Source organism: Cheilinus undulatus, linkage group 14 (genome assembly GCF_018320785.1).
Source record: "Cheilinus undulatus linkage group 14, ASM1832078v1, whole genome shotgun sequence".
NCBI lineage: Eukaryota > Metazoa > Chordata > Actinopteri > Labriformes > Labridae > Cheilinus > Cheilinus undulatus.
This window is the reverse complement of record NC_054878.1, coordinates 4,469,776-4,483,907: the sequence shown is the minus strand read 5'-3', so window position 1 is coordinate 4,483,907 and position 14,132 is coordinate 4,469,776. Positions and strand designations below refer to the sequence as shown.

Sequence of the window (14,132 nt, the reverse complement as noted above, 5' to 3'; positions counted from 1 at the left end):
GCAGAGAGTGGAAGGATTTGGTTCAGTAGTGGCAAAAACAGGCAGAAAAAAGTGGTGGAAAGGGCTTAAAACTGACAAAAAAAGGGTTTTAAGTGGCAAAAATATGTTAAAGTTGGCAAAACTGGTGGGAAAAAAGTGATGACAACGGGTTGAAATCTGTCAAAATTGGTGCAAAGTGACAACAGTGTAAATTGAAAAATATTCCTAGATTTTTTAAGGCATCTGGAGACCCCATCTCAGTGTCTCGTGACCCTCAATGGGGTCCCGACCCCAACATTGAGAACCACTACCCTATCATTCGCCCAGCACAAAGCATTTTGTTGTCAAGCACAGGTGTCTTTCCTAATTTCCACCTGACATACAGCGGCTTGCAAAAGAATTCATCCCCCTTGAACCTTTCCACTGTTCTTCATGTTACAACCACAAACGTGAACATATTTTATTGGGATTTCACATGATAGATAACTCTGAAGTGGCACATAACTGTGAAGTGGAAGGAAAATTACACATGGCTTTCAACATTTTTTACAAATGAAAATCTGAAAAGTGCGGTGTGCAAAAGTTGACACAAAGGAAAACTGACACAAAAGCTGCTGACATAATCAGACCTAGAACAATGACTTCATCAGTGTTTACTGTGCTTCATGTTTTCTAATCCAAGTCACTCTTTATTACAGACTTCAGATCGAGATTACAGAAACAACACAACAGTAAGAGGACAGTAAAACACAAACATGTTTCACAAAGTCACAACAAAGGTTCTCACATTGAATTTAGTATGAAAACGCTCAAAATTAGTTTAGACATAAAAGCAGTTTGGGTACGATTGTTTCCATACTGGAAAAAAGATACAGATCCAGTACTGTAAGATCCAGTACTGTTTGATACATCTGTTAGATCCATTACTGTTAGATGCAGTACTGATAAATACAGTAATGTCTGATGCAGTTCTGTATCTACAAATATTGCATCTAACAGTACTAGATCTAAGAGTAATAAGATACAGTACCATGTAAGATACAGTACTCTCAGATACAGTACTGTTAGATTTTGTACTGATAGATGCAGTATTTGTAGATATAGAACTGCATCAGACATTGCTGTTAGATCTAGTACTGTTAAATCAAGTACTATAGATGCAGTACTGATTGATCCAGTACTGATAGATACAGTACTATTCAATGCAGTACTGTTAGATCTAGTACTGCTAGATCCAGTACTGTAAGATCCATTACTGCTAGATCCAGTACTGTTAGATCCAGTATTGTTAGATCTAGTACTGTTAAATCCAGTACTTTTAGATGCAGTACTGTTTGATCCGGTACTGTTCGATCCAGTACTGATAGATACAGTACTGTTGAATCAAGTACTGTCAGATACATTACTGTTAGATCTAGTACTGTTAGATCCAGCACTGTTAGATGCAGTACTATTAGATCAAGTACTGTTTGATCCAGTACTTATAGATCCAGTACTGTTAGATCCAGTACTGATAAATACAGTACTATTTGATCCAGTACTGTTAAATCAGGTTATTATTAGATACAGTACTGTTGGATGTGAAACTACATTCATGCTGAAATTTTCTGAATATGAAGCCTTAGATCAGTTCATTCTCTGTACTCTAACTTGTTATTCATCTCCTTCTGACTTTAGGTAACTTCTGAAAACACTGATCTGTTGTTGTTGAACATGCTTGTAAAACCTCGAGCTGCAGCTTATTTTAATAAGAGATCAGCACACCCGGGATTTTTGAGGTAATCTAGTTTGATTTTAACACCAACTGAACTTTTTATTTTTAATGTGGCGAATTCTCACAGTACAGCTCTAATCTTTCTGAGCTGTACTGACAGCAGTCAACATCATTAATATTGAGTTATTTTTTTTTAAAAAGCCCTTTTTGGGGTTTAGCCTACCAAACCATACCAAACCATACTGAATCAAACCGGACCCCTTGATGGAAACAAGGCTTTAGATACAGTACTGTTAGATATCAAACAGTACTGTATCTAACAGTACAGTCTCTGACAGAACTGTGTCTAACATTACTGTAAATAAAAGTAGATATGTCGATCCTCCCTGGCTGTCTGCAGAGTAGATGACAGGATCTGTTAAAGGCTGTGAATTCTGCACAATCAGAAAAAAAAGAACTTAATTAAAACAATCAAGTGGGAAATAAACCTACAAAATAATGCTTACTTTCACCTTTTCTGATATTGGCTTTGTAAATACTTCTTTTTCCCAATACCAAGTCAAACTTTTTCAAAACTATTGCATGTTTCTCTAAACTCTATCTTCATCAGTCTCTCACAGGATGATGATGATGCAACCGTCTTCATTAGAGGTGTGAACTCAGGTGTGGTTGTTGGTTCGCCCCTGAGCTGACTGTCACACACACACATGAACACTCTCTGCTGCTGTGTATCACCTCCTCGGCCTGGGCCTCATTATTTTACAGTTATACCAAAACAAATAAAGCTAAACTAAATCCTAGCAGTTAATGATGTGAATGATGACATTAAACATCCTCAGAGTCCAAGTTAAAGACGAACAAACATCTAAAAATAACCCTATATTATAGTCAGAGGAATAAACTCTGCTTACCTTCTGAATAACACAGAAAACATCTTCTAAAGTATAAATTTATGAATATGATAGAAGATGAAGTGACCCATCAGCTCTCACTGAGGCATATTAAAGAGGTATTAACAGTTAAAGGTACAATATGTTGATTTTTTGCACCAAAATATGTAAATAAAAAGATACAATTCAGTTCAGTTATTACTCTATCTCAGATATTTTTCACAGTTTCAAAGCCAGAGAAATCCTTAAAAGTACCGCCACTGTGACAGACATGATGGACCCCTATCACAGGGATTCTCAGCCTTCTAAGCCCGTGACCCCCGAGATAAAGGTGTCAGAGATCGGGACCCCCACTGTACCTGAAGGTGGTTGAACACAGTCATGCACATTCAAGAATAGTCATGTGGAGACAAGGAAGCCCTTTAGGGGGGAGAAATGGCCCAGCCAAACCAGGGCCAGCAAAATCATGGTCCATTATAAAGTCAAGCTGTGGTATTTCATATTTAACCTGAAAAATAACCACTCTTATCAAACAATTATCTTTTTAATCATTTGTGCAGTAAGCAGCCCTCCCAAAATGTAAATCCTTTTGTTTAAAGCAGAATTAAAATGCATTCAAAATAGCTAAAATGGGTTAATCATGGCAAAAAATGCTATGAAAGGTGATGAAATTGGAGTTTAAAAGTAGCAAAGTGCCAGAAATTGGAAAAAAAGAGGCAAAAAAACTAACCAAAATATAGCCAAAATGGATAAAAGTGGCAATATCAGGCATATTAAGGGGTAACAGGGGATTAAAAAGTGTCTGAAATGGCGTGAAAGTAGCAAAAATAGTCGGAAACTTGGAGGAATGGGATGAAAATGTATATAAACTGGCACTAAAGGGTTGGCTGAGGCAGAAATAGGCAGAAATGGGTTAAACTGGCAAAATGGGCATTTTCATTGTGAAATGGTGTAAAAAGTGAAGAGAGGTTAGTAGTGGCAATAATGGGTCAACAGAGCCAACAATATGCAGAGAGTGGAAGGATTTGGTTCAGTAGTGGCAAAACAGGCAGAAAAAGTGGTGGAAAGGGCTTAAAACTGACAAAAAAAGGGTTTTAAGTGGCAAAAATATGTTAAAGTTGGCAAAACTGGTGGGAAAAAAGTGATGACAACGGGTTGAAATCTGTCAAAATTGGTGCAAAGTGACAACAGTGTAAATTGAAAAATATTCCTAGATTTTTAAGGCATCTGGAGACCCCATCTCAGTGTCTCAGACCCTCAATGGGGTCCCGACCCCAACATTGAGAACCACTACCCTATCATTCGCCCAGCACAAAGCATTTTGTTGTCAAGCACAGGTGTCTTTCCTAATTTCCACCTGACATACAGCGGCTTGCAAAAGAATTCATCCCCTTGAACCTTTCCACTGTTCTTCATGTTACAACCACAAACGTGGAACATATTTTATTGGGATTTCACATGATAGATAACTCTGAAGTGGCACATAACTGTGAAGTGGAAGGAAAATTACACATGGCTTTCAACATTTTTACAAATGAAAATCTGAAAAGTGCAGTGGAAAGTTGACACAAAAACTGCTGATAATCAGACCTAAAACAATGACTTTATCAGTGTTTATTTGCTTAATATTTTCTAATCCAATTCACTCTTTATTACAGACTTGATCGAGATTACAGAAACAACAAAAACAATAAAATAATAAGAGGACAGTAAAAGACAAACATGTTTCACAAAGTCACAACAAAAGTTCTGACATCAAATTTGGTATGAAAACAAACAAAGTTAGTTCACACTTAACAGCAGTTTCGGTACGAATGTTTCCATAATGGAAAACAGATGTAGATACAGTACTGTTAGAGGCAGTATGATAGAAAAAGTACTGGTGGATTTGGTACTATCATATCCAGGACTGTTAGATGCAGCAATGTCAGATGCAGGAACTGTTAAATAATGTAATGTTAAATAGAGTACTGATGGATGCAGTACTTTTTGATGCAGTACTGTTACATGCAGCCCACTTAGATCCAGTACTGTTAGATACAGCACTTTGAGATGTTAGGTGTAATGTTAGATGCAGTACTGTTAGGTCCAGTACTGATAGAAACAGTACTGTGAGATGCAGCAATGTTGAATGCTGTACTGTTAAATATAGTACTGTTAAACACAGTGCTTATTAATACAGTACTGTTAGGACCAGTTCTGATGGATTTAATTACAATTATATGCAGTAATGTTAAATACAGTAATCTTAGATCCAGTACTGTTAGAAAGTACAAATACATACAGGACTGATGGATGTAGAACAGATGCAGTACTGTTTGGCAGGCAGTGTTAGATTCAGTACTGTTAGATGCAGTACTGTTTGATGCAGTACTGTTTGATGCAGTACTGTTAGATGCAGGACTGGTAGATCCAGTACTATTTAATGCAGTACTGTTAGATGCAGTACTTTTGGATTGAGTACAGTTAGATACAGTACTGTTGGATTGAGTACAGTTAGATTCAGTACTGTGAGATCCAGCAATGTTTGATACAGTACTGTTATATGCATACTTTTTGATGCAGTTCTGTTAGATCCAGCTGTGTTAGATGTAGTACTGTTTGATGCAGTACTGTTAGAATCACCACTGTAAAAAACACTACTGTTAAAAGAAGTACTGTCAGATGCAGCTCTCTTAGATGCATTACTGTTAGGTGCAGTACTGTTAGACCCAGTACCTTACGAAACAGTTGCAAATACATACAGGACTGATGGATATAGTACAGTTAGATCCAGTACTGCTAAATCAAGTATTGTTAGATGCAGTACTGTTAGCTGCAGCTCTGTTAGATGCAGTACTGACAGATCCAGCACCAGGCATGTTTACATGGACCACTTGTAATCAGAATAAATGCCTGATCGGAATGAAAATGCTTCATATACACACTCCATTTGGAATGAAATATTCTGATCCGGCATGTATTCAGAAAGGAATTTCATTCCGAACGAGAGGGGTGGTTTATGTTGATCCTCATTCGGATCAGCATCCATGAAGACACTTGATCTGATCACCTCTCCTCATTCGGGGTGTTTTTGTCTTACTGCGCATGGCTGCCCCACGTCACATGCTTCGTTATTCTCCTCCTTTGAATGGACTTACAGCAGAAGCCTATGTACCGCTGAGCTTGCTGCTTTGACAGGGCAAGCACCAGAAACATCAGAACTGTCTGCAGCACATGATAAAGGTCTATTTCTAAGTACAATAAAGTGAAAATAAAGATAATATAAAGTATGAACACGAGTGAGTATACAAACCATTATTTTCGCGCGGGGATGAGTTGAAAAAAACGAGTGCACGACCTGACGGTGTAAAGCAGGGTTTTCTAACTTTTATCCCAAAATATTTCAAGATCAGAAAGCCAAGGGCCAGACATTGGATTTTTTTCCACCCATCACACCATTAAAATGTCTTGGATGTTCGAAGATATAATCTAAACAGGCAGACATAAATGTGCTATGTATCACAGAGCCTTTTTTTTTTTTTTTACATTTTTAAACATTTTTAGACCCAAAGAGCTACACCCCTCATATACTGAGTAAAAACTTGACTTTAGGGCACGTATGAGCCCTAAAGTCAAGTTCTTCTGCATATCCGTTCTATCAGAATCCCCTTACCCCTGCATGCGTCATGAACTGACCCATCTCCGTGTGTAATTTTGGATGCCTTTTAGCGCTGCACCAAGTCATAGGACAGCCTGTGTACAGATTAGGATTACATTATTAGTTATAAAGAATTTGTTTTTACAGTTATGAGAGGAATTTTTACCATTTGATGAGACCCAGAGTTAAATACACCACAGGATGCCCCGTTTAATGGAAGTGATTAAGACCATGATTGCAATTCTTGTTGACATAAAATTATATTGTATGTAAATAAATTTAGTTGATATTAGTTTGGCATTAAAGATTTTTATAATAAGGGGTTAAATCAGGCTGACATTGAACTGAATCGCTCACCAAAGTAAGGCTCGATGTCTGCATTAGTGGCTGATGGACTATTACGCAGGGAAAGTATTTGCTATCCTGAGAGCAGCTGTTTTAATCCCTAACAGAAGTTTGGTTTTAAAAGGCAAAAACTTCTGGCTCTGATATTTGTTAAGGCCTAGAGATGCAGAAAACTAGTCAGAGGTGCAGACAGGACTGGACTCTAGAGAGCGAATTGCAGCTGTGCACGGTGGTTAAATTCTTCATCTTAAAAAAAAATTAATTTAAAAGGAATTAAAAAAACATAAAAAGTAGACAAAATAAATGAATCTCCTTCAGTCTAAAAAATCATGCAGTCTGAATCAGCCTATTTTGTGACAGCATGTTTGCAGAGCTGAGAGGATGCCCTGCTGTGCGCTCTGCTGTGTGTCTTTTTATGATGTTCCTCCCTGCTCTAAAGAGAGTTCAGTGAACCATAGGCTATTTAAATCATTTATTGCATCATATGACAACCTTTCCTTGCTATAATTATAGATAGATCGTGATAAGTGAGTGGAAATTTGTATGTGAAATACGTAAATATTGTAAATTAATATCAAAAATATCCATCTTTTTCCCCAAACGTCTCGCGAGCCAGATGACCCCTACTGGCCCCAGCCCTGGCCTGCTGGCCATCATTTGGGGATGGCTAGTGTAAGTCAGATGGTTTGTGTACAGAAGCAGAAGAATAATTTCTTCTTCTACGGTAAATTGTCGGTAGATTTAACCGGTGGGACGATAAGGCGCATGTCAGAACATTTGTATTCAGCTCAGATTGAGATGCCTGAGCACCGTATCTGAATTGGACTGTATCTTCTAGCGTCCATGTGTACAGAGACGTGTTAATCTCTGGTCTGAATGAATTTAATCTGATCGTGAAAAAAAAGGCTCATGTAACCGCAGCTACTGTTAGAGTACTGTTAGATGCAGTACTGTTCGATGCAGTACTTTTAGATACAGTACTGTTTGATCCAGCACTGTTAGATGCACTGTTCGATGCAGTACTGTAAGATACAGTACTTTCAGATGCAGTACTGGTAGATCCAGTACTTTTTGATGCAGTACTGTTAAATAAAGTACTGATTGATCCGCCACTGTTAGATGCACTCTTTGGTGCAGTACTGTTAGATGCAACCCTTCTCTTTGCAGTACCTTTAGATGCAGTACTGTTCGATGCAGTACTTTTAGATACAGTACTGTTTGATCCAGCACTGTTAGATGCACTGTTTGGTGCAGTGCTGTCAAGCCGTGTTTCCATCAGGGGGTCCGGTTTGATTCAGTTCGGTTTGGTACGCTAAGCCCCAATACAGTTTGCGTTTCCACAGACACCCGTGCTCTCTTGGTGGGCGGGGCTGTGAAAGCATGCATGTAAAGTCACAGACAGCGCGAGTCAGCTGTTCCAGCTGCAGAGTTATAGAAAGGATGAGTGACAGAAATCAGTCGGGAATAAACATTAAAAAGCTTTATTTCAGCTGAAAGTGCTTTAAAAAAAAAAACAAAACTACATCTTAATGATTTAAACCGCTCTCAGTACAGCTCCTCAGCTGATGGAATACGTGTACAGAGATGGTTTAAGTCGTAACGCTACGTTAATATGTGAATATATCTAGTCTAGAACAGTTTACATGAGAAAATATGAAAGTTTGGAGCTGTACTGTGAGAATTCGCCGCATTCAAAATAAAGTTAAAGTTCAGCTGGTGGTCCAGTACTGTTAGAAACAGTACAGATACGTACAGGATTGATGGATTTAGTACAATTAGATCCAGTTCTGTATGATCCAGTATTGTTAGATGCAGTACTGTTAGCTGCAGCTCTATAAGATGCAATACTGACAGATCCAGCACTGTTAGTCAGAGTACTGTTAAATGCAGTACTCTTAGATACAGTAATATTAGATTCGGTGCTGTTTGATGCAGTACTGTTAGAGAGAGTACTGTCAGAGAAAGGTCTGTTTGAGGGAATACTGTTAGATGAAGTACTGTTTTGTGCAGAACCGTTAGATGCAGTACTCTTTGGTGCAGCACTGTTAGATTCAGTACTGTTTGATCCAGCACTGTTAGAAATACTACTGGTAAATGCAGTCCTGTTAGATCCAGTACTGTTTGATTCAGTACTTTTAGATGCAGTACTGTTAGGTCCAGTACTGTTAGATGTGGTACTGTCAGAAAAGTACTTTTAAATGCAGAACTGTTAGATGCAGTACTCTTTGATGCAGGACTGTTTGGTCCAGTAGTTATAGAAACAGTACTGCCTGATTTAGTACTGTTGGATCCAGTACTGTGAGATGCAGTGATGTTGAATACTGTACTGTTTAATATAGTACTGTTATATGCAGTGCTTATAGATACAGTCCTGTTAGAACCAGTACTTTTGAACCCAATTACTATTAGATGCAGTATTGTAAGATGCAGTAATGTTAAAAACAGTAATCTTAGATCCATTACTGTTAGAAACGGTACAAATACAACCAGGACTGATGGATTTAGTACATTTAGATGCAGCACAGACAAATCTAGCACTGTTAGACAGAGTACTGTTAGATCCAGCACTACTAGATGCAGCACTGTTTAATGCAGTAATTTTAGATGCAGTACTTTTAGATACAGTAATATTAGATCCAGTACTGTTTTTTGCAGTCCTGTTAGATCCAGTCCTGCTTGATGGAATACTGTTAGATCCAGTACTGTTAGATGAAGATCTGTTTGAGGCAGTGCTGTTAGATGCAGTACTGTTTTGTGCAGCACTGTTAGATGCAGTACTGCAGTATGCAGCGCTGATAGACTAAGTACTGTTAGATGCAGTACTGGATTTACCAGTACTGCATCTAAAAGTACTGTTAAATAAAGTACTGTTTCATCCAGCACTGTTAGATGCACTCTTGGGTGCAGTACTGTTAGATGCAGTACTTTTGGATACATTACTGTTTGATCTGTTTGTCCGAGATATGCTGCAGATATATTTTCAATGCTGGTTGCTGCCATCCTGAGTCAATGTCAGACAGCTCCAAACAGGAAGTCACAAACGAGAATATCAGGTTCTTTCAAAATAAAACACAATGCACTGACTCCCAATAGTAAATCATCACTATATCAACATTACGTCTCATCCTGCAGCAAGAGCAAAGGGTCACTGAGAGGTCAATGGATCACGGAGCTACAATGGCACCATTGATGAAGAAAAGTTAACTTTTGGGGATATTTAGCCAAAGAATTTTGCAAAAAACCACAGATCCTTTAAGCAAACAATAACCTTTTAACTTCCTAACATACTCACTCAATGGAGGAAGCAATAATATTATGGACTTATACCGGAAAGGATGACAAATTAAGCCCCAAAGGTAAAAATAGTCCGCTGTTGACATACTGTTCTTGCGCAAACTCGCAGTTCTCCTGTGATCTCTGTCTGCTGATCTAGACACGTTTCCAGTGGGCGAGGTTACTCGCCTTCAGTCAAACCAAACCCACAGCGCTTCAGTCATCCTGTGTGGAAATTGGAGTTTCAAACAGTCGTTTAAAGGGGCTCTATTTAAGATTTTTGCTTTAAAACTTCCCACTTTGAGTATATAATGGTGCGCATTTTATCCCAATGTGAAGAATAAGGCTCTTTATATCTTCCCTGTTTCCCTGTAAATTCGGGCCGAATTTTCCGTGATATCTCAACGGAAGTGACGTCGGGTACTACGTAATGCGTGCACCCCCTTGCTCTGTTTATACCTGACAACAGCATGTTGAATGGGGAAGGCTGCTTCCGGGAGTAAACAACCGGCTAGCTCAGCCCAAACACCCACACAAACTCCACAAAAACATAAAAACTATGATAGTTTTATTTGCTGAAGCCCGTCAAGCTAAAAGAGAGTGTGGCCGATGCAGGAGGAAATCGAGGATAAATATCGGTGGAGCATTTGAGAAATAGAGGGAGCTTCGCTCGGGATAAATACTGATCCAGAGATAGCCGTCTTTCTGTTGAAAAGGTAAGGCATCACTCCAGACCATGACATAAAATGTAGTGTTTTATGTTGTATAAACCATATGCTACATCACGTTAGCTTGCTTACGAAGATGCTATCCAAACAACGAGAATGTCACGTTGCTCATTTAGTGTTTTCTGGATAATATTGTATCTTTTTCTTGCTTCCTGACACTGGACTCAACTTACTGAGTTTATTTTTTGATACTTAGTTCGTAAATATCTTCAACACATAACGTCAGCTATCTGATATCCACGATCAAGGCACTATTATCAGAGCTAAGCAATGTTAGCCCTGTTGCTTCTGCTCTAAAACGCGTCCCATTCAATACACTTCACACATGTAAAAAGACAATAAAATTGGTCAGTGCTGCACTAAGTCACTAAGTTGTTCATTCATAGAAATGGTCACGAAAATATTGTCCTTTGTAAATCGCCTCATCCGAACCAATATTTAATTTTGTGCTGTGTCTGCACTAGAGGTTCAAATATACTTTTTTCATTTTCATTTTTAGTTCATGGAACTTTTAAGTGTTATTTCACTTACCTCCTCTGTATACATGATGCTGTTAATCACCTTGGTCTGCGTGTGTATCAGCTGATAAACCCGAGGCTTGTTCATGAGCAAGGAGCACACCGTCGTGGACGAGCAACACTATGTTGTTGTAGTTCACCTAATGGCCAGTGGTGTCGCTACACTGATATTTTTCTAAATCTTGCATAGAGCCCCTTTAACTAACAGTACTACTATCTAACAGTACTGTATCTGTACTGTACTGTATTTAAGAGTAGTGTATCCAACAGTAGGCAACAGTACTGTATCTGGTACAACTGTATCAAGGAGTACCATAAGATACTTTACTGCAGGGGTGTACAACTTATGTTGAATCCAAAGCCAGATTTGCTCCGATGAGAAGTCCTGAGGGCCGGACTTTTAAGGCCAGGATTGTGAAAGTCAATCGCAGATTCTGAATTTAGACCTTACCTAAGAGCTTAACAAGCTCAACATTTCAATAGAAACTGCAAACCTCATTTTCACCATTTGTAAAAAATGAAAAATATAAATAACACTGATAATAAATCATTGTGAGAAGAAAAAAAGTAAAATACTAAGTTTAAAGGCTCAGAGTGTGAGATAAAAAGTCAAACTTATTCATTCAAAAGGTCAAACCATGAAATTTAAAGGTAAAATAATGTTTTCAAAAGGCAAATAAATGAGACAGAAAGTCAAAATCACAAGTTTAAAAGGTAAAAATATAACTTCTATCATACTTTGGCTGTGGAGTAACTTCATACTTCCTGTAGGAGTGTAATCACCATGCAGACGTAGTTTTAGTTTTTTTCTTTGCAAAAGTTTGACTTTTGAGCATAGTTGTTGTTTCCATCTGATGCAAATAGACTTGAGCTGATTGGACAGTGGTCCTGATGATGAGGGAGGTGTTGATAAGTATAGTGCTTGTGCTCAGAGTTACAGGGTCAGGGTTAGATGTGACACTGATTCACTCCAGTGCATGGACAACATGAAGGTTTGGACTGAGAGACAAACAGGTTCATTCAGGTCATTTGAACTGACATTGCTGATGTTGTTTCTGCCTGCTTTGAAATGTCTCTGTCTTTCTAATGCTTGTCTCTGATTCACTCATAAATGAACTGGACTGCATTGTAGGACTTTCCAAACATGGGACCAGGTTTCTCCATCAACAGGACTGTCATAGTTGTGGACATCCATCCCTGCTATGAAATCTCTGATTTCAGCTACATCCTGACAAAAAGCCCATCCATAATCTGTGTGCTGTTATATCTGTTCCTGTTTTTGTTGTCTTTAGTCACAGTGTGTGGAAACCTTCTTGTCATGATCTCCATCATGTACTTCACTCAGCTGCACTCTCCTACTAACTATCTGATCCTCTCTCTGGCTGTGGCCGACCTTCTTGTAGGGGTGCTGGTTTTTCCTCTCAACATGGCGTTTTCTCTCAGCTCCTGTCTCTATCAGGAGGATTTATTTTGTAAAGTCTGCAACAGTTTTGACGTGTCTCTGAGCACATGCTCTATTCTGAACCTCTGTTGTATTTCCATTGATAGATATTATGCAGTGTGTCAGCCCCTGACCTATAAAGCTAAAATCAACCATCATGTTACTGTGTTCATGATCCTGATCAGCTGGGGGGGCTCGGCTGTCATTGGCATCGGGGTCTTAAATGCTGGGCTTGACAACATGTGTGAAGACAGCTGTTCTCTAGACATGCTTATGGTGAACACAGTTGTATCTGCTTTTTCCTTCTACCTCCCAGTGATAATAATGCTCTGTGTCTACTTGAAAGTTTTCCTGGTGGCGCTGAAACAGGCTCGCAGAATCCAGAACAAAACATGTCAGAGCACCAAGTCTGGAGCCACGGTCAGTAAGAATGAGAGAAAGGCCACCAAGACTTTAGCCATAGTTTTAGGAGTTTTCCTCCTGTGTTGGACTCCTTTAATCCTCTACTTCCACTTTTCTCCTTTCAGCCAGAATCCAGCTCCAGTTCCTCTTGTTGAAACTCTGAGCTGGCTAGCTCTGTTCAACTCAATGTTCAATCCTTTCATTTATGCTTTCTTTTACAGCTGGTTCAGGACGGCCTTTATGATGATTGTTACTGGGAAAATATTTCAGGGTGATTTAACAAACACCAAACTGCTGAGATAGACTCTGAGAGTGATGATAATTTGTAAAACACATCATATGAAATTCCTAAATTCATCTTGATCCACCAAAGCATCACATAAGTATCTTTGATAGATAAATGTAAATGAATAAACCAGAGATGGGGACTCTCTTCCTCATTTTTGTTCATGCTCCATATGACACACAACCGTGAGGCTCACGCACACACCTACTCTGAAGCGCACGCTAAAATGTTGGTAGACTGTAGTCTTCAGACTTCAGTCTGTCGACGGCAAAAGTTTCAGAATACCTAAACTCTTCTCTCCTGCAATAAAGCTCTCCTTTGACCACAGAGGAGCAGCGTCAGCGCTGTGTGTGTGTGTGTGTGTGTGTGCTCCAGCTGTGTGTGTCTCTGTGTCACCCGTATGAGCCATGAGTGTGTGCAATGTTAAAATATGATTTGGTTAATATCCCCTTTATATCATATGTTTATGGGGAACAAATTAATGATAGAATCTCTGCATTGCCACTTATTGATAATGAACAGACATAAAAGATGATAGGAACATTAAAACTTTAAATATGGTTCATGGAGGCAGAAACAGAGACTGATAAGAGGCTGTAACAGATAAATGAGTAACTAAGGAGTCCAGGAGATTTCAGCTGAATAAAGTCAAATTTAGCTTGATTTTACCCATATAAAGAAATTTACACCATAAATGATGACAGACTTTTCTTAAGGAGAATGGAGGGAGAAATACTGAGCAGACTCTGTTGAAGATCTGAGTGAGAATTAGAAATGATCATTGAGTTTTTATTTTATTTCAGAATAAACAGTTCATTAACAGTTAGTTTTTTTTTGTTTTTTGCATTAAAATAAAATTACTACCATTAAAGAAATATATAAGAACAAGAACATTTAATCTCCAGTGTCTCAGTGT

General features: G+C 38.6%; 1 protein-coding gene across 1 annotated transcript; it reads left to right on the top strand.

Moving 5' to 3' along the window:
* The first annotated feature begins 12,231 nt into the window (after positions 1–12,231).
* On the top strand, positions 12,232–13,233 carry LOC121521796 (trace amine-associated receptor 1-like). The gene has a single exon (XM_041805960.1). The coding sequence runs from the start codon at positions 12,232–12,234 to the stop codon at positions 13,231–13,233; it is 1,002 nt and encodes a 333-aa protein (XP_041661894.1).
* The last annotated feature ends 899 nt before the right edge of the window (positions 13,234–14,132 follow it).

Excerpts from the sequence above, each read along its gene's own strand:
- LOC121521796 (XM_041805960.1), top strand. The coding sequence starts at position 12,232 with ATGGGACCAGGTTTCTCCATCAACAGGACTGTCATAGTTGTGGACATC.